Raw genomic sequence first — 22,246 nt, 5'->3', positions numbered from 1 at the left:
GATGAGAACCCCATCGCACATTGATTATTGACACCTGTAAAAGAGCGACTAAATACTAGATTTTGCAACCACATTCACTCTCGATCGATATCACTTGGTGTTACTCATATTGTTATCTCTCCGATAGGCATCTTTCATCACACCATCGGCCTCGCAATGACGTGCTCGGATGAACCCGACAAGTCCGCCAATATCGTAGATATTGAGCTCTTCTAATTGAGGAAGCTGCAAAGCCGATCGAACCACGAGCTGAAAAGCTTGCATAGAAGGCTTGAGCTAGAAACATTGCGTGCTTATAATTGAGGAGACATGGAACAGTATAAAGGCCGCATTACGGCGTATATAAATGTCTTCTAGCTCTTCCACTAGAATATCTAGCGTACAGTTACAAAGCTTCTTTTATCCAATCCGCCGCCATGAGTGAAAGCGTAGAAAAGGACACAAGCGTCTCGGACCCGCTCTCCGCATCTTCGGGTCCGGAGAGAGCGGAGGCGTTGCCAGCAAATCCACCGCCGGTGCACCATCCGACCTCCGGCGCTGATGCAGCACTTGAACTCCTTAATGAAACTGGAGGACTCAGACAGCCTCTGGATCCGGAACGTAGCCGCCGCCTCCTCCGACGAATCGACGCGCACATTATGCCATTGATCTGCATTGTTTACTTCTTACAGTACATCGACAAGACATCGGTCTCCTACGCCAGTGTGACTGGTATTATTCAGTCAACGGGCCTGAAAGGCAATGAATTCAATTGGGTTGCATCCATCTTCTTCTTCGGTCAGCTCGCTTTTGAGTTTCCCACCATCCGCCTCATCCAGTTATTTCCTCTGGCTAAGTATGTGTCGGTCAACGTGACGCTCTGGGGTATTGTGCTCGCTTGCCTAGCTGCGTGCAAAAACTACGCGGGCTTGCTTGCCTGTCGCTTTTTCCTCGGAGTGCTAGAAGCGGCCATCGTGCCTGCGTGGGTGCTCTTCACTTCGCAATGGTATACTAAGGAGGAACAATGCTTTCGAGTGGGGATCTGGTTCTCTGTCTGTGGTGCTGCTCAGATGTTTGGCGGTTTCTTCGCCTACGGCGTAGCCGTCCATGTTGGGGGGGATCCCAACGCTTCGCTGCGCGGTTGGCAGGTCATCTTTCTCTTCCTCGGCCTGCTGACAGCAGTCATCGGCATCGCCTTCTGGTTCGTCATGCCAGACTCGCCTGCTGTTGCCTACTTCCTTGACAGGGAGCAGAAGGCCAGTCACCTGGAACGCATCAGACACAACGAGCAAGGAATCGGATCCCAGAAATTCAAGTGGGAGCACGTCAAGGAGGCGTTGACGGATACAATGACCTGGCTCTACGCGTTCTGGGTCTTCGCCGCAAATATTCCCAACTCCATCGCCACAAGTTTTGGTAATATATTAGTCAAAGGCATGGGATATACTAGCCACGAATCACTATTGTTGGTGACGCCGCTCGGAGCATGGGAGATTGTGGCACTTGTTGGATTGACTTATGGAGCAATGAAAACTAACCAGAGGCTTTGGTGTTGCATCGCTGGCCATATACCGGCCATCATTGGTGCGATTCTCATGGCAACGACCGAGAAGGTCCCTGCACTGATCGGATACTACACATCGGGGGGTATCCCCATAGGCTGGACGACCATTCTTGGTTTGCAAAGTTCGAACGTGGCGGGCTCGACCAAGAAAGTCACCGTAGCTTGTATCGGCACTGTCGCTTACACGGTTGGGAATATTATCTCACCGCACACATTCCAAGCGCGTGATGCTCCAAGATACCTGCCGGCAAAGATCTCTATCTGCATTATCTACTTCCTGATTACCGTCGACTTGTTTGTTATGAGGTGGGTGCTTGATCGAAGGAATAAGAAAAGGGACCAGGAAAAGGAAGCGCTTGGCAATGACTACAAGCTGGAAGAGAACCACGAATTCTTTGATTTGACAGACCTAGAGAACAGAGAATTCCGCTATCAGCTCTAATAGCTAGTCGGAGTGTCAACAAAATACTCCGTCGAATTTTTGATAAGAGTTCAAGCGCGCCGCTACTTCGCTCAGCCGAAGCTAGGTCTAATCCAATTTGTGCTTGAATCACCTACCCTCAGAGCAGTAAGGAAATCACATATAGATAGGAAGATGACTTTAATGTAGTCTAATCTTGTCTTTCAGTTTCCATGATGCTATGGAACGAAACTTTGATAGCCCCAGTTAATATTTATCAATGATCTAATACCTCTACGAAGGGATCTCTTCACTGGAGTATAGCTTAGCACTCTTGTAAAATTGCTTCAACACGCCGTCTTTCTTAGAAACAGCCACACAACTAATTACTTTAGCGTAGGATTGAAGTCTTATACTCTTGACGAAACTTCTGATACTCTTTCATCAGGCCAACAATGGAGCTGGAAATATTCGTTTCAGGGCATGAGCCTGGCATCAACTTAGACCCCAGAACCTGAAAAGTCTCATGATCCCAAGACAAGGAATCGGGGATATAGCCAGAGTTCGCTTTACCATTTGCCATTGTCACTAACATAGTTTTGTTCATTGGTGTCTCCGACCTGAGACGCCACCCGATCCGAGTGAAGATCTCAGCACCGACTGTTGCAAGCGCGATATCGCCAATGGCCAGCACCCCAGTACGAATGTCGACATCGGGCCCAGGAGCGTACACTCCTGGTACACCTTCGCGCGCACTATCGAGCCTCACTCTTCCGGGACAAGTTGCGTTGGTCTGCATGCTCCAGATGGTCGGACTGTCATCCCATTCGTTTGTCAAAGACATGACTCGAATCACCTCCTCGCCAATGATAATGCCATGTCCTGTCAACTCGTCGAACAATGCGCGGGTGTAGTATGGATCAGGACGATGGGATAGACCAATGGGAATGTACAAATCTCGAATGGGTTCCTCGATAGGCTCTTGGGGTACTGTAAGTCCCGTGATAGGCACTTGACCAATGGATGCGAGGTTGTTCGTGCCAGTACGGCGATAAAGGGGGTTGACGTCGCCAGATGGTGACTGGGAGTTGAGAGCAACGAAACCGTTGTCACCAAAGCTCTTCTCGATCCATCGTACCATGGCGCCTGGCCAATCTGCGCTCGTATAAGAGCAGAGATATGATTGGACAGGGTGCATTGAATACGTGGTATAGACGGCAATAGGAGTCATATTGGCAGCCACGAAACTTAAAACTCCAACTTGCCGATCAACTGGGCCAGTGAGGTTTGCATCTTGAGTCCAGCGGCCTGTAAGAGGATTCAGGTAGTCGCGATTGACGTTGTTGTAAGCGTTGCCGGTCGAGAAGCCCACTTTGCCCGGCGTCATTCTGGAAATGGCTTTCTTCACAGCATCCACGGCCGCATCACCAAGCGAGGGATAATGATACAAATCGCCATTTCCCCAAATTGGACTTGTTAGCAGGCCGGTGCCGCCCGCAACAGCGCCGTGTGTATGTGTATGTGAAATTACGACGTTCGCGATGGTGGTACTGAGAACATCGGCAACTTTCTTTTGGGCATCAAGAAAAACATTGTCAGAAAGATCTGCGACTTCCACACTGATGAGTGCACCGCTCTCGCCATTGTTGGAGAAGACAATCGCTCGCACATGGAGTTTCTCTAGCTCATATTCATTTAATGGGAGCCAGTTTGGATTGGGAGGTGGTGTAATGTCGACCTTGGCTGCACCGACTTCGAAATTTCTTGTGCTGTTACTTCCTGCTGCTACAGCATATGGGAGAACCAAGGTTCCGACAAAAGTCAAAGGTGATTTCAAAAGCATCTTGAGATAGGCTCTTGGCAGTGACGATTGCTCATGACTCTGCCAAAGCTTTTTTTATCTTTTGCTACCATCGCAACAAAGCTACAGTAACTATATAACAGCTGTTCCTTAAGCCTCCGTGACACTTGAAAGTAAGCTATCAACTTGGTCATCGAAGGCGACAAACATTGCTCCTCTTGTGCCGATGTCCCTGGCAATCGGGCCGTTTGTCAGATCATATCGCCTTGAATCTCATACTAGCATGTTACCTATGATGCTGAACGAGTTGTTGTTGGTGTCACGACCGATCAGTTCTCCGCTCCGGATCGTTGGGTCGGCTGCGGGGTTTGCAAACCGCGATACCGCCACACCGATCTCAACGGTTGCTAGCAAAAATGGACAAGTGAAGTCTAGGGCCCTAGTTCAGGCAGTTGCAGTAGGGCTAGGCTAAACCTATTAGGGCATTGTCTCAGAAGAGGGCGACATCACCGTCTTACGCAAGTTACTTCCAAAGCATGACCCTCTTCGGCCCGACTTATCGCTTCTGCACAACCGTGAGAAAGATCTATCATCTCGGAAATCCGAAGCGATGGCTCAGACCCGTGGGACTGATTAGTAGATCCAGCAAGCTGTATCGGTTGTCACGCTATTTGTGCTTTGCTATTTTCTTGTCTGCTGCAAAATCGATAAGATAGTCCTGACTCTCCCGGATCATACAGATATTGTACAAGTTGTTGTTACATGTTGTTAATATATCACCAAACTGTCCGCAACAGCACAAACACTTGCCTTGAAGCTCACCATGCAATTTTCTAAGTTTATACTTGCATCATCCGTCGGTGTCTTGGTCCAGGCTATCAGGTTCACGAATCCAAACTTTAACAACATTACTCTTGACAAGCCGTTCAACATCACATGGGCAGACGCCGCGGGACCTGTCACCTTGAATCTGCTATTGGGTGGAACGCCGGCTTATTTTAAGATGGTTGGACCTATTGCAAGTGAGTATAGCCACAATCATCCAAATTTCAACTACATCGCAAGACTTACGGAACGTTGTAAGGCGGACTAACGGATAGTCACTTCGTCTGGACACCAAACTCAACCCTACTGTCAAATACGTATGACATTATGTTCGATGATGGGTCGGGCTCGCCATGCTACAGTTTTCAGTTTGATCTCTTAGGAGCACCGATGTCAAGCATGACGACCAGCTCTTCGGTCGCATTAGCCACGACGACTTATGCAACCACATGGACATATCCATAATTATGGCGAAGAGAGGGAGGAGATCAGCTTTAGGGTGGGCCGACATTAGTTGTTCGGACACAGGACCGCAATAGTGTCCCGTCATTTGAGAACACAATAGTGGCTATCAGTAGTAATCAACACTGCTGAATGATGAATAGCAGTAGACACGTGTGAAGCCTCCCAGGTGTGGAAAAAGAAATCGCTGGTGTCAATTCTGGTATCGTGATAAGCTAAGCAGTAATGGAAGTCTAATAAGACTAGAAGAAGACTGATAGTCATCTGATCAGTGGCAAGGATCTTCTCTTAAACCCCCTCAGACTCTGTCTTCGCCCGAAGATCAGCCACCAAGTTACTTTAAGCCAATGATCCTTTAGCGTAACTCGGGTGGATTTATATTCAGACAGACATTCGAGACCTACTTATTCAAACACCACGCTCACTCGTAGCCGCATGGGAATCTTCCCAGAGGTCCTCCGCTTTGTTGTCTATCTTGCTAGAGTCGAGCGGCCAAACGATCTTTGACAAAGCTTCGCGTACAATAATCCATTCAGTGATGCCACTGGCAGCGCTCCACCTGTGTATGCGTTCGTTGATCTCTCGAAGCAGCGAGCAACATCGAACATACAACGCGGTGTCAGCCTCTGACGCCGCAGTGTCTGCATCGATGGCGTCCAGGATCTGCGTTAGGTAATAGGCTCCTGAGAATGCTTTCCATAGCCAGAATGCCCGCCGATTCTCGTCATTGTGCGCGGCAGTTTCAGTTTTGTCGAGATCCATCTTTAAGACGTCGACTTCCCGGACGAGTATTCCGAGATGGACATTCTGACGAGGGTCGGCCCAATCCAACACACCCTCGAGATAGAACCGGCCGGCTGTTCCAAGTCCACAGTACGAAGATCGAAGATTCTCGAGCAATGGATGCCTATAGGGATCAAGACCAGGTATGAACCCCTCACTGATGAACGCAGAAGGGTCCGATGCCTTCGTGACAGACTGCGCTTGTGACTTGACAGCAGACATCAACATGGTCACCTGGCCACGGGCATGCCACATCATAGACCATGGTCCGCCTGCGTTAGGGTATCCTTTGTCGAACATGCCAGTCATGAGTCGTAATTCTCGAATCGTTGAGGACGCGTCTATCTCTCGAGGGGACGCCCTCTCTGGAGAGTTGAAGAAGTAAGGAACTTGGCGAAGGATCATAAGCCTATCAGGCACCGCCAAAAATGCCCTCCGCTGCCATTCTTGGTTGATGTTCATCACTCCTCGACTCCTGATGGCTAAGGTTTCGCGTACCAGTCTTGCAGTAAAGTTCAACGCTCTGTAGTAATAGTCATTAGATCTCCAAAAGTCTTTACGCAAGCTTTTGTGCTTGACAGGGTACGACTCACATGAGAATGTACCGCGCAAACATTTCGGTATCGTCTTCATTGTCTAATTTTGACGGTCGTAGGTCGAGGAGCTTGTATACTGCAGCAAGGTGCGCCGACGCAGCCTCGGGATTACCTAAACATACCTAAGGGAAGTTAAGTCTCTGTCGATACGACAGTGGTGTACAAGGGCCATCTTACCTCCACGAGGCTGAGAGTTGTAATTAGCTTCACGCAACGCATTGTCAATCTCAAGTCGGGGCTATTTAGCCACTCATTGACCATGCGGATACATTCGATCTTGTGGAAGAGGTACGTGGCCTCGAAAGACCGCATGCTAAGAGTCCCAACATTGCTGCCCCAATAATGTAAAGCAGCAATTAGGAGGGTGCTTCTCAGGGCAGCCGGGTCATCGACCGCAAAATAAACGCTTGGGAAGGAAGAATATCAGCAATCGGAGGAGTTACCAGGGCGTAATTTAATGATCCTTACCAATCCTTTTCTGGTTTTGACTTGAAAACTCCATGACAAACAGTAACTGGGGTGGGGTCAGTTTCGGCAATTTGAGAGAATGAGGTAGGAGATCACTCACAATACTGTAGGAGTTCTTTTGACTTATATGGCATGCTGATTGGCAGACAATCGAAAGGGTCTGCCGCGGTACGTGCTGGCTGCCCGACTGCAAGCCACGGTGCATCGACACCAGGTAGCCGCGCACGCTTGCGCTCTATGGAGGGGACATAGACGGTGTATTCGCAGGTCTTGCCGCTTAGCGCACATTTACCACTACGATTGGCGAGTTGGTTTAGTCAAAGACATGTCAAGAGGCGTTGAGGTGTCGGGTCCTGACCCCCAACATGCGGCGATCCGCTATCGTGTAGATGGACGGAAGCAGTAAAGCGAGGGCTTACCAGATGGGACGTTTCTCGTCGCAGCGAATATGCGCTCGCCTGCAGCCCGCACAGCCATTTTTGCTGCGTTGAGTGAACCGTCGTACGCGTGCCTCGTCGTCCACCAGTTTGGGCATCTTTATTCTAGCTTATACCTCTTGTGAGACAGACAACTCAGCCCTACCAGAGATTCATTCAGAACATTTAGATTCTCGCCTGAGCGTCCTGGTGTCACGAGAAAAAAGCTTTGAGGTAAAGGTGTGCCCACAATGTCATCAGGGACTGAAAAGACGAGTCGTCCGAACAGAGCTCTTACATTCGATGCTTGATACAGTGACGCCAGGATCCACCGGAATCTGATGAAGGATCGGCATGGCATTGCGCTAACCTATTTTATCGAATTACACGTTGGCACTTTGCCCCATTAGTTTATGGGGCCGGAGTACGGAGGCCGGGAAGCGTTAGAATGCGCTGTATCAAGCGCGCAGGAGCCCAAAAGGGGTAACACAAGCTAGTGAGTCGTTGACTTTGGCGAAAGGATTATATACTATTCAGCAGTACTCATGTCTGTAGCTCTAGTACGTATTTGAAGAGGTTTAATGGCAAATGGCTATTGAAGATCCTTTCTCAAGCCAAACAGACCCATGCTTTCCCTTCCTTTTCCTATTTAATGAGAGCGACTGTCTAATGCTGTGCAATATTGAACATGCCAGAGCTCGATCTCCAAAAAAGCCATACACTAAGAAAGCAAACGTCTTCTAGGCACAAGAGATTAATCAGTCACCGAATGAATTCCGATTTTACTATCGACGAATACAAATCAGAGTCATGCGGACTTGCTCTATTAAGCGGGCTATGCCTTGAAACTGGTTCTGAAGTTGGGATAACGGGAGCCGACAATAGCCTCATGGGACGAAAAGCAGGCAAGCCAAAAGATTATCCGCTTGCGGTTTACAATAATCAAGCTCGATTTTGAAGACGAATATGTTCGGTGTCGTTCAATCAATTACAGCCCTCCTCAAGAAACCCATTATCTAAAAATGTCACTATGCAGACCGACGTTCCTTTCCGCTAATAAGATACACGCCCGCTCTCACATCGAGCAACGGATCCGCCGACGGCTCCAAGCCGGGCACTCGCGGGACCGGGTCGAAGATGATGTGCTTCTGTTGCGCAGCGTCGTCCTCCTCCAAGCCCTCCAGACTGATCGTGCCGAGCTCCACAACCTTGCGCTCCTCCGGCCAGTGCACACACGCGTCGTCCGTGACGTCGCCCTCCTCCGCGACCTGCGCCGTCAGCTTGAACACGATGGGGGCCTTCTTCAGCAGCTCGGGCACGGCGTCAAAGAGGTAGTTCTCAGGCTGGGCCTTTGCCTCGTCGTCGCTGAGCGTCTTGAATCCAGCCTCGGGCACAATGCGATACCGCACGAACGTCTTGTTGCCGGCGCCGTCGACGAGCGCGATGGCGTTGACGCCGAAGAACTTCTCGGTCGCGAAGCTGGCCGGGAACGGCTTGGGCAGCTGCACAAAGGCCAGCGCCTTGGGGTGCGAGCCGAGGTAGTCGCCGATGGAGCCGTCGGCCAGGGCCTTGAAGAAGGCCAGCGCCTCGTCGCCGTTGCTGCCGGGGAAGGCGTCCACAGAGTGCGCGACGATGTCGGTGTGCACGCGGCGCGGCGTCTCGGCCAGCTTGAAGCGCACGGCCAGGCCGCGCGGGTTGCCGTTGGCGTCATTATCGGGGAGATTGGGGATGCCGGTCGAGGATGAGAAGCGTGCGATGACGGGCGTGGATGGCTGGGTGAAGTGCTGTGCTATCGAGAGCGACTTGGCCGTCTCGGTGGGTGTGAATGTGCCTTTCAAGAGAACGCCCTTCGCATGTGCTACACAACTGTTAGCATAGAATCACTCGCTATCTTGAAGCGACGCGAAAACGCATACCTGGACGAAAACCTGGATGAGGGCCAAAGATGCCATGAAGAGTATCAACGAGGCCTTGGCTGGTCTCTACAACGTGCTTGTCCTCGGGCAAAGGCATGATGGTGGTGATGCTAGCAAGTCGATTCTTCAAGTCACAGGCAAGGAAGCAACAGAGGCAATGGGTATCAAGAGAAGAAACAGAACAATGGGATCAGCAATACCCCTCCTGATACCCTCAGTAATCGAGGGGACATGACTTATATACAAGAACTCACTCACTCACCCACTCAGATCACACCCGCATCCAGTCGGCAAGGCTCCCGCCTGTGTGCCACTGCGGCTTGCGACATTCTTGGATTACGGTGCAGTGGAAGCATGTTCCTCGGGGATCTGCCAATTAGCTCAGCAAGCTACCTACCTATCCGGGTTCTACCTCAGCACTTGAAACCGAATTGGAGGCATTCCGTCACCCAAATTCCAAATAGGATCGATAATGGAGTCTTTGTAATTGGCTGGAGGCTAGCTCGTCGAGCTGCAGGTGGTGCTGACTGAGATGCAGGTCTTGCCAGTAATTGCCCACCCAGTAGGTAGCTTCTGGGCACGCCATCAAAGACCCCTCACCTGGACCCCTCTCCATCATAGCTATTAGCACCCCTCGCTGGCCGCGCCGAAGATGTAACTGCTCGGCGTCGGCAGCGGGGCTTGTTCATAAGCCTGTGATATGGCTGCGATTGAAGATGAGGGCTACTCATTGGGCGCCTCAATCAACCTTTTGTTTTACTAAACCTTCGCTGCTGTCTGCATGGTCTTCGGTGTAATTCGTCCTGATGGGGGTGAGGCTGGGCCTGTAATTGTAAGTAGCGGGCACATGTGCTATTGTTGGAACACTACAAACAAGCTTTACCGGGTCTAAGACGCGTTATCTGGTCGCGATTAGTGATGCGGCGGATTACTAAGGAGATGACGACAGCCGTCTAGCCTCATTGCAGATGGCTCTCCGCATCTTTCCCATCAGAGTTGTCGTTCCGCAATGCATCAATAGATCACAGAGATTTGAGATTCTGAATGACTAACGGATTAGGTGAGGCAAGTATTGAACTACCAAGATTTAGTGTCATTTGCCCAAAGCATAGATTTCTACGTTGCTCAAAATGTGTCTTTATACTGGGAGCAAAGATAATGGAATCCCGACACTGTCTAGTAGCCTAGCCTACGTCTAGGAAAGAGTCAGCAACCAGCTTTTTCTTCTTCTAGAAAACGATCACTAAGTCACGTCGTGGATTTCTCATATCCGTTGATTGAGAACGTGATGCCAAGTAGCTTCCCCTATCGATGTTCAAGTGCAACTTTGCGAATCGGGTCGAAATCGCATCGGGCTGTTCTGCTACAACATAACGTTGATGGCCTCGCAGAGATGGCTGTTGTGTTCAACCTCTCGCATACGTACTAATTTCTTTCTATATAGAATTGCCAAGAGTGTCTGATAATGGTCATTAAAGCCGCTTACAATACTTCTAACAATATCGCAGACATACTTGTAGATAGGTATAGGTAACGCCTACACAAACAGATCGCAATTCTTTATAATATTATCGAAAGCCATACCGGCTTATCATTAAGTGGAACTTTTAGATTCAATGATATTGCTTTATGAGATCATATCCGATGTGTTAGTAAATTGAAAGACAGGCGCTGCCTGGTAATGACTCCGGAGTTTTGGAAACATCCATGCATCGGCCCCATATAATTCGGAGGCTCGGGCATCGGACAGCCCGGTAGGAGGAATTGAGGGTGGGTCTTAGGCCCACATTGCGGCACTCGGAAAGGCCGTTGTAGGCTACCAAACCTCGATACGGCGTCAAGCAGTCTTCAAATCCTTGTCTAGAATATAATGTCCGTCCGGTTGGTGATGCAAAAACATTTCACGGACATATCGGACAATTTACTTGGACATACACTTCAGATCTTCATTTTCACCTATTATAAAGATGTGAAGGTCTGCTCATTCTTTCTCAAGCATCATTGATCTTCACTAAAGTTTCAAGAGCATTACATTTTGCATATCTAATTCCACCATGGCATCTGATAAGACTATCATTCTCATTACTGGTGAGCATTTTACGAGACCTAATTCATCACCTCATACTAATCTATATGTAAGGAGCCAGCAGCGGCATCGGCCTTGAGACTGTTCTTGCCCTCGCTCAGGAATCACAGGATTTCGAGATCCTGCTCGGAAGTCGGTCCGTGGAGAAGGGCCAAAAGGCGCTGGAAGACCTCCGTTCGTCGCACGCAGACTCGCTAAAGAGCAGCATCTCCGTCATTCAGATCGACATCACAGACCAGAAGTCGATTCTCGCCGCAAAAGAGGAGATCGAGACGAGGTTCGAGAGGCTGGACGTATTGATCAATAATGCCGGCATCATCGTCACTCGCCCGTGCGACACACTTACCAACTTGCGCGAGACGTTTGAAACGAACGTTTTCGGCCCAGCCATTGTCACAGAGGCATTTGAACCTCTTCTGCGGAAATCATCAAGTCCCCGGCTCATCTATGTCTCATCTGATCAAGGCTCCATCTCCAACCGACTGGATCCAGCGTATAAGTATTACAAGGCCCGTGGAGATCACTACCGCATGAGCAAGTCGGCGTTAAACATGCTATCTGCGTGTCACAGAGTCAACTACGCTGAGTTCGGTTTCAAGGTTTGCGCCTTCAACCCGGGCTTCTGCGTCACCAACCTGACAGGGGAAAGGGGTCGCATGATGCGGATAGAACATGGTGCAAGAGACTCTCGGGATGCGGCAGTGGCGCTGGTTGGAGTTGTGATTGGGAAGAGGGATGCTGATATTGAGAAATCTGGAATTGTAGACCTTGACGGAGGTGTGATACCGTGGTAAACAAAACACTTAGGCATGTGCTCGGTTTCTACACTAGTATTTTATGCGCGAGTCTTCATCAATTTGTAGCAGGAGATCACATAGAGAAGTTAGACACCTCCAACATGATCGAGGGTCCAAGAAAAAAATAAAAAACATTCATCATCAAGCACTACTACAGATTGACATGCCATGGAGATAAGTCTTGACCCTAAATAAAAAATCTGGTCAAAACTTGAGACACAGAGATTACTTGACTTCCCTACATTCGATCCCTTTTTCAAGGTTACCATGCTTTGTACGGCTCACAGTCTTACGTCGTATCCAGACAACGGTTTTCCCTAGTCGCTGACGCCAATACCAAATGGCCACCGAGAACAGCGTGAGTGGGATGAGAAACCAGATAAAGGGCCAGAAGAGATCAGATATGCCGTGCGTGTCTGACGTATTCAGAACGCCAGAACTGAAAACACCCTGAAAAGGATACATTAGTAATAATGCAACCACTCAAGACAATTTGACAGGAAAATATCGTGACTTCAAATCATTGTGGTCATTATTGACTCCTCTGCAATCCAAATCCTCAACGAATGTCAAAAGTGTTACTGAATGGCCGCAAAGCTAGACGCATCTGATGCAATGTGGAAGAACGCACAAAGAATATCCAACGATTCTTCAATGCAAATTGGGGAAACTGATTTGACAATCAGAGGGATCTCATTTGATGAATACCACAAGGCGATCAGCATCGATCGTCTAGGTGAAATCTATCCCCTTCTCAACCCCGACCATTTCTTTGCGGAGAAGGACGACAAAGGCCTCGTACTAGTAGAGACCTTCGGCATGTACGGTGCCCCATCCGAGCTTTACATACACCCCAAGCAAGATATCGCGGTCCCGGTCACGCGCCTAGCTGATTATCCGATACTGGTGGCTGGTTTCACGACCCTAAGAGACGGAACGGACCCTAAGATGCTCGCTTACCATCAATACAAGCCGATGGATGATGGTTACAAAGTCAAACTCTGCTGCATAATGCTCACGAATACACCGAAAGAAATCATGGATGCACACAAGGTGCACATGGCGATTGAGATTTGGCAAGGAGCTAAGATCGCAGCGGCAGCGCTTTGAAACAATCCTCAATTTAAGATTTAAGAAAGTGTTTAAGCTCTACACCAATTGTCCTTGGCAAGTAGTCTCAAGATGCACGGTCATCCTAGTCTTCAGAGAACAAATCGTAAATGGATCAGAGCTAGTAATTTGTTTATACCGTAAGGGACAGTTTATATACATGTGAATCATTATGAACAGTAACACTTTTCTTTTTAGTTCCCACAAGGAACACACCTTTAATGTTGCTCAAACGCCAATTGTCTGGAAGGTTATGCAGACTAGTAAAAGTCTTCGCCTGGTTTCTATAGCGGCGGCGCGTTAGGATCCATCATGCATTGGTCCACGCGCATGAGTTGCTTTCCCGTTGCCTTCGCCAGTTGAATAAACTGGCGTAGATATCCCACAGTACTTGGGTAAAGGTAGTGCATGACTACGAGGCTCCCGCCTTTGGCCAGATCGCGCTTGAACGCTTCAAGCTGCTTCTCGGGAGTCTTCGTCTCGGCCCATAGCCAGTCCTCAACATCGACACTCCACATGACCAGGTAGGGATTGTCGGTGCCCAAAGCTGCGGACAGACGCTGGCGCATACGTGCTCCTTCAGTGCCGAAAGGGGGTCGGAAATACGGTGTGTGTAACCCGTCAAAGACTTGCGAGACAGTTTCGATATCATTTGTATACTCCCAATCGATAGCAGCGTCACTTGGCAGGCCTTCCATCTTCGGATGCGTGAAGCTGTGCAGAGCAATCTGATGGCCTCTTTCGCGCATGTCACGATACAAGGTCGATAGGTTGGTCGACGGGTCATCTAGTGGTGCACCGACCGTGAAGAAAGTCACGTTGATGTTTTCTGATCGTACAATCTCCATGACCTCTTGCGCCATTGTCGGATCGCCGTCGTCGATTGCGAACGCGAACGAGTTTGGCCGCTTGCATGCGAAGACGAGATTGCCCGAGGGCAGCTTGTTCGGGATCTTGAAACCGTCGGGGATGGTCGGAACAATCTCAATCTTTGTGAGGACAGTTGGGTCCAATGTGTAGAAGCCTTTAAGAGCCAAGCCCATCACCCGACTAAGCTCAATATTAAAGTGAGATATGGGCATGTAAATGTCTGTTGCAGTTGAATACCTGGCTACCTCGAGAGAATCCCACGTCTCCGGATACGGGGCAATGTTCTCGTCGCATAGCGAGTTGTGTTGTTGAAGGGCTATTGAGAATTTGTTACTTCCACTATAGATGATGTGAAGGTAAGAGTCCTGGTACGCTGTTATATCTGCACAAGTCTCGCTGATTTGACTGTACCACGCAAGATCCGAGTCGTTGGTCTTAATAGTCATCCTACTGGAGCCAAAGGTGGTCGTGATACCTTCATCTTCGCCATGCCAAAAGCCAAGGTTGTTCGTGTCTTTGTCCTTGAAGGTGTCGATAACTAAAGGTGATGCAGTGCCTGCCGGTGCTGCTACCGTCGAAGTAGGCACTGGGAGAGCAATGTCAGGAGTGATAATGTACTCGGAGATGGTAGCACCGCAGTATAAGGCCATCGGACCAAATGTTACGGGTCTACTTAAGCCCTGGATAAGAACGGTATTGACCTTAGTCAAGTCAAACCCCGTGAACTTGGCGAATGGAATAGTATAGAGCTTTTCTGTGCCGTCGAATCTCCAGCCAAGCTGAGCTGCAGTTAATGTTGCGAACTGAGTGTCGTCACCACCACCGCAAGTCTTGGGGGCTCCTAATTGAACCTGCATAGTGGATCCTGCTGCTGCTTTGATACGCAATGAGATACCTCCATAAGTACTTGCGACATTCATACAGCCAAGCTGGGTGTAGAAATACGACTGCGTGTTCTGAGGAGTCAGTGTCACCTTGTTGTTGCTGACCACAATCGACTTCATCGTGCCGTCATCGCTCGACGAGAGGTGCATGGCATTGTAGTAGATGAATGTGAGGCGAGACTGAGACTCCCAGTCATCTATCAAGAGAGTAGTGCAGCCTGCCGACCCAGAGGGACTGGGCGCCGACGTTGTTTTGGTAGTGATTGACGAGGTCTTTGGTGGTACCGTAGAGAGTGTTGTTATAGATGTTGATTCTGTCGCCGGTAGAGAAGTCGTTGTCGCCTTACTAGACGAGCGGACAGTACTAGATTTTTGAGGTGTGGAGGATACAGCGGGTTGTGAAGTGTTACCAGCCGCACTACAGACGAGTTGAATGTTGCTCAAGTTCCAAGCAACTCCATGATCTGACCAAGTTGCCCAGACGAATGCCCTGATGGCGTTTTGGTTTGCCTTTGGCCAGGAGCTAAAAGGAATGACGAAGGTCTGCACAGAGCCGCTTAGGCCCTCGACCTTGAACCATTCTCCATCGTAACTATCACTAGAGCATGATGAATGTGTCTGGATCTCCAGCCTGAAGGAGGCTCCAACTGGTCCTTGGATCTCAAATGAAATCGCATCATAGCCGTTGTTAGTGGCCTTCTCACATTCAAGGACTTCATAGAAGTATGACTTCGAATTTGGTGTGAAGTTGAGGACACCTCCACTAACTGATATTGAGTTCATAGAACCATCGTCTACATATGTCTTTAGTCGTGCTACCAGCGCTTGTTTCAGAAGAGTGGTTGGCTTACCGCTTCTCCAATGGTCTAGCTTATTTCTGTTGCTACTCGACCACTCAGAGAAATCATCAACTAATAGGTTAGACGAACATGCGGCATAGACGCCAGTCGCGAATATTGACGCAAGAGCGCCAAGCCTCGGAAGAATCATCACGGGCCAGATGTGCTGTATGAGTGTGAGATCAAGGAGTCAAGGGAGCGAGGGTCATGGAATGGTTAAGGAAACCCAGAAAGAGAGGTATAAAGAAGGACATATAGAAGGAATGAAAGTGAGTTGGAACTTGGTCCCGGCTCACGGCATGGGAACTTGTCAAGAAATTCAACTTCCTCACTGCTAGAAGACAATGTCGTGGAGCATCGAGAATATGACACTAGCCATACTGTCAGGTCGGATCACTGCAAAAGTCTGCAAGTGAGCAGGGAGTAGCAGTGCAGGAGCCGAGCCTGGAATAGACATACTGATAATTGTTGCCAGAAAATCAGATCTGATCGAGCCGGATGCAAAATTTTGGCCAATTCAGCCGGTACAACGAGGTGAAATCGGGAGCCAACCCAATTGGTGGCGTCTTATTCTTGCGCAGACGAAGAAAGCAGAGTGTTGATGATCAGAGTTGCACCTCTTCGTATGCTTCCCCACACTTGACATGCAAGCGGCTCAGGGGTCAGGTACCCGTATATTGTTTCCTCCCCAGATGGATGCACGGGAGCGCCACCGCCCTGGGGACACAGAAGTCTTGGCACAACTGCCGTAATGTTTGTGCCGCCTCAGCTTCCTTGGTCTCATTTCTTTTAGTCAAGAGCCGCCCGGCCCTATCATACACCAGACATTTTTTTGACTATGATATGGCAAATATGAAAAGAAAAGGCCGCTGCTAATGCAAGGCGAACCTCTTCCTCCACAGACATTTGTAGTGTACCTTGAGGTTATCCTTCAAGACATTGTCAAGACCGATGAACTTCGTGAAGACAGCTCACATCTTTTTTTGGCCGTCTTCGATGAGAAATCTGGACGAAGGATAAGTACAATATAGTCCTTGGATATTCAATCACTCCTTGCGAGTGATATGTGCCGGCTGATATTTCGTGATGCCAAGCTGGCTATAATGTGCCTTGGCTATCAATATGGACGCAGTCAGAAAATTGGAGTTGCATGAAAATTTAGAAAACAGCTCGCGGCATATGAAGGTGAGAGGTGGAGAACGACGCGATTCCAGCTTTCTCAGGATTGCGCAATTGTGTCTTACAAACAAGTTGCTTTCCCCGATGCTTCGTTGTCGCACATGTATTCAAGCAGCTCAACAGTATGTCGGACGATTTTCTGAAGCCATGGAATACCACGTTACGTGAGGTCGGGAACCCCAACCAGTTGGGGAAGAGGATCGACCAGGAACATTAATACGATGTGATATGGACGGCTCGGCTGAATGCCAAGACTTCAAGCGATGCGATCCAGCTGTCCCTACCTCTGCTGGAGATCCGCTTCCAATACTGCTGTGCCTTTTGGTAATAAAGGGCGGTATGATGGCTCCGGCCTGGCAGGCAGAATTACGTAGTCCTCTGCCGCTCATTGAGATTGAGGTTGGGCGAGAGCCTAGACCGCATGCACCCCAGACAGCGCAGACACCGGCCCATCGTCAATCACTTGCCGGCGAGGAAATTCCTTATCCCGAGCAATGCGACTATGGTGAAATAATTCCGTGTAAAGAGGAAACCGCCTTTTATATCTTGCATGGATCGTTGTGTCAGACTCTTGGGAACCCCATATCAGGCATGCACCAGCAACTCTGGCCAATGACCGGGCCACTTGCAGCAACCCTGGCTCCTAACGCTGGACTGTCCTCCACGACTACGGTGCATTTGATATGCCTACTTTGAAGAAAATCTACGTGACTGCATTTTGATATAAGCATTTCGAACCGAGGTGTATTTCAATGGTTTTGTAATAACAGCTCAAATGAGTGGCCCGCCGGAGACTTCCCTTTAGGATGTTAGTTAAGACACATGAAAATGTGTTTCGACCATGATTGTATTCAGAATAAACCCCATCATCATCTGAGCCTTGTACCAGGCACCAGAAAATAATACAATCAACCACTTGATTCAGTGTCCACACGGACATTGAATAATTGACACTGACACACCACTTCACAAGTTTCTTAGAGCATGTCCACACATGAGAATGATCAATGCATTCAATAGGGCACTCATGTCACCATAGATACAAGTGAATCGCAACGCAAACAACTGTATAGAATTGTTGAATCGCGAAGTTGATTGTTTCTATGATGTTGGAGGCATTGTGTTGTGAGGCAAGACTCTTTGTTCAATGTCATGTTTATTTTCAGGGACTTGTTAGTGGAGTTCACACCAACACACCCCCGGCCCCAGCCCACGTGATTGATAAGATAACCACCTTCAAACCGGGGACTGGGCTGGGCTCCAGAGCTGATATTACCACCATCGGCGTCACTGGCAAAGAGCAGCACGATCAAATCCCTGGGAGCAACTTCTCAATCACCTGCGACATTTCTACGTCGAATATATGCCATTCAGCGCTCATAACTCAACCAATCAGCTCGATAGATGTACGGTTCAGCTTGCCAATCCAGATCCAAGACCTGCCGCGCTGCCCATTCAGATCTAACGCTCCACAAGCCTCGGCGTCGTTAGACCACCAGCTCCCGATCCCAAACTATCGAGTTCAGCAGCGGGAGGGAGGACAGACTGTTCTCCTCGCTGCGCAAGTACAGACCTTGCTGGTGTTCTCATAGCCTTCAATGCAGCCGGACGATCATGCCTCGCCGACGGATTCAATACAGTCTCTGCCCACGACGGCATCTGCCATAAGACTACCGAAGAGACCAGCCGCCGCCGCTGCCGAGGGTCTCCCACTGTCGCAGTCCGAAGCAACACTGCCCTACCGAAGGTCCACTCCCACGGCAGCGTCTCTCTATGCCTCGACCCTCACGCCACCGGGGTCACGGTCCATGTCCCCCGTCGGCCGGGGCTCTCCTGGGCGCACCTTCTCGGGTTCAACTCTCGGCGCAACCTTCACGCAATCTCTGCTAGACACTGGGGCCGCAGACACGCCTGGCGATCCGTTGAATCTCATACTGAAGTCGTTCGTGCCGCACATCGCCATATACCCGTCCGAGGATACAGACAAGCTTGTTAGGGACAAGGGCTTTCAAAATGGGCTGTGGGAGCTGCTACGGCCCTTTGGCGAGCGAGTACAAGGCAAGGTTACCATAAGGGACAGTAACGGTGCAAGCCGGTCTTGGGAGGACTTCTCGGTACGATTCACTCGCTTCGGCGAGAATGTCGAGCTGCCGGAACCGATGGTGGGTGGTACGAGATCTGCGACGGGTCCGCCTGGTGCAAATGGGCAAACAGCGGGCGCGAAATCCGCAGACAAGATAAAAGACGTGGAAAATCTCGTCGGGCGCCACCTCACTTACGCAGAAGAGTCGTATATGGGTCTTGTGCAACCGAGCACTCCCAGCAAACAGGGGCTTGATATCGACGCAACGTCGCCGTATTATGCGCTTTATCTACGCCGCCTACTATCAGGAATCCCTTTGTCGAGCCACGAGACGTTTGCTCATCCGGTGGCATGTGTGATTGCTATCAGCTCGCATACGCCGGATCCGATCAAGACGCTGCGAAGGCTATACGACGAATCTAGTCAGGGAGAAACGAGGCTTCCTGCCTGGGTCGACCCAGAGTATCTGCGATACTATGTACTAGTTCACGATGAGGAGAATAGCGACATCACGAAATCAATGGCTTTATCTGACCAGATGAAGCGGCATCTCGGTTTACATTGTCACCTCTTGAGGATACGAAGCTCTCAGAGCGCCGAGACGGACGACGACAGCATACCGCTGCCACGGAGCGATTGGATGACTGCCAGGGAAGAGTTGGATGATATAGAGCGCCACGAGGCGCAAGAGGATATTGACCTAACACGATACATATTTGAGAGCGACGCGACGGCGATACGGACTTTTATTCGCGAGATGGTGACGCAGTCTATAATACCCACTATGGAGCGTAATGTATCATTATGGAACGACCAAGTCGCATCAAGGAGACGAGGCATCAGCGGACGCTTCATGAGCCTCTCGAAAAGATGGGGAGGGTTTGGCGGAGGATCAAGAAACTCCAGTGGCGGCAGCAGTTCTTCCAACTACGATCCCCTCGGCTTCTACAGGCCAGACACCCCGGAGGCTATCATGAGAAAGCTGGCCGACTTCGCATTCATGCTACGTGATTGGAAACTGGCCATGTCGACTTACGAGATACTCCGCTCGGACTTTAGCAACGACAAAGCCTGGAGATATCATGCGGCGGCAAATGAAATGGCAGCGATAGCGCTTCTGATCATGCCGCAAAACATGTCGTCGAAGACTCGCCTGGAGACGATCAATGGAATGATTGAGCAGGCGTTCTACTCATACCATACGCGCTGTATGACCCCATACGGCTCCCTGCGCTGTCTTGCTCTTTCGTTGGAGCTTCTGAGGCTGCGCGGAGGTCCTGCTATCGATGAAGCCGTGCGCTGGGGTATGCGACTGATGGAGACTCGCATCATTGGAGTCGTGGGTGATGCCCTGTTCAAGGAGCGCATGGCAATCGCCTGTGCTACAAAACAAGGCGTTGGATCACAATCTTGGGGCAGTTGGAAGCGGAAATCAGCGATGTGGAGCGTGCTGGGGGCAGAGGCTTGGATCAGTCAGTCCAAGTACATCCAAGCCCAGACATGTCTGAACCAGGCCAGAAGGATGTATTCCATGCTGCAGAGCGAGGTTGGCATTGGCAAATTCCTGCTTGCAAGTGACCACATGGCACAACTTAATCAACGCCTCAAAGAGGGCCTTGCGATCGAGGCCACTGAGGAAGACGAGGCTGCTGATACGGAAGATGTTGAGCTCCTCGTTGCAGAGACAACCGAGATGCTGAGCAAGAGAAGGTCCAGGAGACTGAGCTTGGTTGGCCCTCCTGGTGCCGCCGGTGCGGGTCTGGAGACGGCGCCCATGAGGCCGCTAAATTCAGTGGAGAGTGAGGACAGCGATACAGGGCCGAAGGATGGTTTTGGATAATAGTCGCTGGTCTTCGTCGCGAGGCGAAGCATGGAGCAATAGATTAATGATTAAATCGACAGCATTGGTCGGCGTTTGAACATACAACCAAGAAACTTGCAGTAGTGGGACATGACCGTTGTTGTATCAATAGTCTAGGGACATACAATTAAGTTGTCATGTTAGACTGGCCTTCACACCCAAGCTATTTAATTTGTCTATGACGGCCTTCGCGAGGCCTTCCTCTCTGTCAACACACTCAACCCCATATCTCTGACAGACAAGCTGAACGTTGCCCCTCTTCCAATACCCCTCGGGGCAGCACACAACCGACCTGCCAGCCCGCCTCGTCGACAAGCCCAGCTCCATGAGGCTAATGGGCGCCTTGCTCGCGGGGTGGAAGTAGACAACAACAACGTCGGCGGCGTCCTGCTTCTCGAGCTCCCACTGGACCTGCTCGCGGAAAGGGGCGAAGGAGACGTCCTCGCGCCATGAGCCGTCCCAATCGGGGCGCAGCGGATTGTAGACGGTGACGGGCAGGGCGACGAGGGCGGACGTCAGCGTGTCGCGCCAGTCCGGCTCGCCGGGCACCGGGCTGGTGGAGCCAGCCAGGAAGACTGAGGTGCGGTGCTGCTGCGGGGCGCGGGAGGGGGCGAGGATGACTTGACACTTGCCGGAGATAGAGGAGGAGCTGGTGGCGTCGTTGTAGGAGGGGAGCTCGGAGAAGAGCATCTTTGGAGTGGTGATCTTGTAGTTTGATATAGGATGTAGTCTGCTTAGTATTGCTCTTGGGCGAGTGTGACTACAAGTGATGCTCATCCGTTTTGTGCCGAACAGCATTGAATGTTGAGCATGCTGGTCAAGAGAGGTTGATTTGACATGTCAGGTTCTCAGCCTTACGGATCACCTTGTGAGGAGTCGCTTTGGTTGCATTTCACAGCGCCCAATTGTTGGACAATGTCCTTACAGATAAATGCCAATTCATCCACCTCCTGCACTCTTACCTGACAGCTTGAAGCTACTCAGCTCTTGCCATGCCAGACAATTTATTCAATATCTCAAAACTTCAGTGTCAAAAACAACAAGCTGACATCACAGTATGCAAGATGCGTACATTGCCTACGCAATGCACATGCAGTTGCGGCTAGGGCCGAGTGTGTTGGAGGCGATTTCTTGTAGCCTAGCAGGCGAACAGCGCCGTCGGTTTCCGAAGGTTGATTGATGACTGCTGGATTGTACAAAGAATTGAAGACGCGGGCGATAAGCGACCCAGCCATGGCGCCGGGCTAACACTAACAAACGGCGCAGTCCTGTTGCGGGGCGTCGGGCGGCTCCGGGGGGCAAACATACACACATATAAACCGGCCCG

General features: G+C 50.1%; 7 protein-coding genes across 7 annotated transcripts; 4 read left to right on the top strand and 3 right to left on the bottom strand.

Annotated features, from left to right (window-relative positions):
* Positions 1 to 416: 416 nt before the first annotated feature.
* Positions 417 to 1,985, top strand: UCRPA7_569 (putative mfs allantoate protein; the record flags this gene model as incomplete). The annotated part of the gene is made up of 1 exon (XM_007913163.1): positions 417 to 1,985. One exon carries the CDS (start codon positions 417 to 419, stop codon positions 1,983 to 1,985), a length of 1,569 nt encoding a protein of 522 aa, XP_007911354.1.
* Positions 1,986 to 8,322: 6,337 nt separating this feature from the next.
* UCRPA7_568 (putative catalase domain containing protein) lies at positions 8,323 to 9,307 on the bottom strand (the record flags this gene model as incomplete). The annotated part of the gene is made up of 2 exons (XM_007913162.1): positions 8,323 to 9,152; positions 9,211 to 9,307. The coding sequence occupies 2 exons, from the start codon at positions 9,305 to 9,307 to the stop codon at positions 8,323 to 8,325; spliced, it is 927 nt and encodes a 308-aa protein (XP_007911353.1).
* Positions 9,308 to 11,264: 1,957 nt separating this feature from the next.
* Positions 11,265 to 12,090, top strand: UCRPA7_567 (putative short chain dehydrogenase protein; the record flags this gene model as incomplete). Its single annotated transcript, XM_007913161.1, has 2 exons — positions 11,265 to 11,298; positions 11,351 to 12,090. The coding sequence occupies 2 exons, from the start codon at positions 11,265 to 11,267 to the stop codon at positions 12,088 to 12,090; spliced, it is 774 nt and encodes a 257-aa protein (XP_007911352.1).
* Positions 12,091 to 12,747: 657 nt separating this feature from the next.
* On the top strand, positions 12,748 to 13,203 carry UCRPA7_566 (hypothetical protein; the record flags this gene model as incomplete). The annotated part of the gene is made up of 1 exon (XM_007913160.1): positions 12,748 to 13,203. One exon carries the CDS (start codon positions 12,748 to 12,750, stop codon positions 13,201 to 13,203), a length of 456 nt encoding a protein of 151 aa, XP_007911351.1.
* Positions 13,204 to 13,487: 284 nt separating this feature from the next.
* On the bottom strand, positions 13,488 to 14,930 carry UCRPA7_565 (putative polysaccharide deacetylase protein; the record flags this gene model as incomplete). Its single annotated transcript, XM_007913159.1, has 1 exon — positions 13,488 to 14,930. The coding sequence occupies one exon, from the start codon at positions 14,928 to 14,930 to the stop codon at positions 13,488 to 13,490; it is 1,443 nt and encodes a 480-aa protein (XP_007911350.1).
* A 3,853-nt stretch (positions 14,931 to 18,783) lies between these two features.
* UCRPA7_564 (putative trapp complex protein trs85 protein) lies at positions 18,784 to 20,898 on the top strand (the record flags this gene model as incomplete). Its single annotated transcript, XM_007913158.1, has 1 exon — positions 18,784 to 20,898. One exon carries the CDS (start codon positions 18,784 to 18,786, stop codon positions 20,896 to 20,898), a length of 2,115 nt encoding a protein of 704 aa, XP_007911349.1.
* A 156-nt stretch (positions 20,899 to 21,054) lies between these two features.
* UCRPA7_563 (hypothetical protein) lies at positions 21,055 to 21,609 on the bottom strand (the record flags this gene model as incomplete). Its single annotated transcript, XM_007913157.1, has 1 exon — positions 21,055 to 21,609. One exon carries the CDS (start codon positions 21,607 to 21,609, stop codon positions 21,055 to 21,057), a length of 555 nt encoding a protein of 184 aa, XP_007911348.1.
* Positions 21,610 to 22,246: the final 637 nt, after the last annotated feature.

This window comes from Phaeoacremonium minimum, assembly GCF_000392275.1.
Source record: "Phaeoacremonium minimum UCRPA7 unplaced genomic scaffold PA7_03_scaffold_39, whole genome shotgun sequence".
Classification (NCBI taxonomy): domain Eukaryota; kingdom Fungi; phylum Ascomycota; class Sordariomycetes; order Togniniales; family Togniniaceae; genus Phaeoacremonium; species Phaeoacremonium minimum.
This window is presented reverse-complemented; position numbering and strand designations above follow the sequence as displayed.